The sequence below is a fragment of the Monopterus albus genome, unplaced genomic scaffold (assembly GCF_001952655.1).
Source record: "Monopterus albus unplaced genomic scaffold, M_albus_1.0 scaffold98.1, whole genome shotgun sequence".
Classification (NCBI taxonomy): Eukaryota; Metazoa; Chordata; class Actinopteri; order Synbranchiformes; family Synbranchidae; genus Monopterus; species Monopterus albus.
In genome coordinates, this window is record NW_018127978.1 from 3,679,400 (window position 1) to 3,680,538 (window position 1,139).

The window sequence follows — 1,139 nt, forward strand, 5'->3', positions numbered from 1 at the left end:
TATATATAATATAGTCTCTGTGTGTGTGTGTGTGTGTGTGTGTGTGTGTGTCATCTACATCACACTGTAACTTGTTAACAGTAATTTTAGGACCACAGTACACTTTGTGGGGAAATAAGCATGTGTGTTTGCTGCATCTTGTCTAGACAGTGTTGAATTAACTTCAGTGACTGTTTCCTCTCTCCTTCAGTCAATGAGTATGTTCAGCAGTGCCTTGGCCTCCGGGCAGCTTGGTCCTCTCATGAGTCAGTTTGGTCTACCGGCAGAGGCTGTGGATGCCGCTAACCGAGGAGGTGAGTCACACATGCACATACTGTATTTGTACCTCTAGCTTTGTGAGGACACGCATGCCCCAGCCCCTTACCTTAACCTAATTCTAACCTGAACCCTAAGACCAGGTCTTAACCCTCCAAAAAGCTGTTTCAGAAAGTGAGGACCAGCCAAAATGTCCTCACTCTGTAGCAAAAACTACTTTTTTTGGTCCTCACTATATAGCAAGTACAACACACACACACACAAAAGTAGAGTTGGTGTAATGGCCCTTTGCAAACACAAAATCCAATTATCTTAAGTGAAAAGGTGCATCCTTTTCTGCTTTTGTATTTCCACTGTGTCAACCCTGAAGACTAATAGCTTTAGAGTGATTATGCAATGGATTCTAAAAATTTTCAGATGTATCTTAAAATGGCTTAAATGTTTTTTTTTCCTCATCAATCTACACACAATACTACTCAAAGATGTGAAAAGAGGTTTTTGGAGTGTTTTTTGTAAATGTATTAAAAATAAAATATTGAAATATTCCCTTGTACATAAGTATTCAGACTGTTTACACACTTGCAATTGAGCTCTGGTGCATCCTCCTCCTGTCAATGGTCCCTGAGATGTTTCTACAGCTACATCAGAGTCCACCTCTGCCTAATTTATTGCACTGGAAATAATGAGGAAAGGCACACCCCTGTCTGTATAAGGTCTCACAGTTGCTGGTGTATGTCAGAGTGAAAAAGTCATGAGGTTGAGAGAACTGTCCACAGACCTGTGAGACAGGACTGTGTCAAGACACAGATCTGGGGAAGGATACAAAAAAATGTCTGCAGCATTTGAAAGTGTCCAGGAGCACGGCAGCCTCCATCATTCTCAAA

The 1,139-nt window shown here is 41.4% G+C and overlaps 1 protein-coding gene across 2 annotated transcripts in view; it reads left to right on the top strand.

Moving 5' to 3' along the window:
• The window catches only part of LOC109965248 (proteasomal ubiquitin receptor ADRM1-like), an 11,736-nt gene that overhangs the window by 9,497 nt on the left and 1,100 nt on the right, over nt 1–1,139 (top strand). For both annotated transcript variants that reach the window (XM_020609106.1, XM_020609108.1), the window contains exon 9: nt 191–293. In XM_020609106.1, the coding sequence (XP_020464762.1) occupies nt 191–293 (103 nt within the window). The remainder of the gene's footprint in view (nt 1–190; nt 294–1,139) is intronic.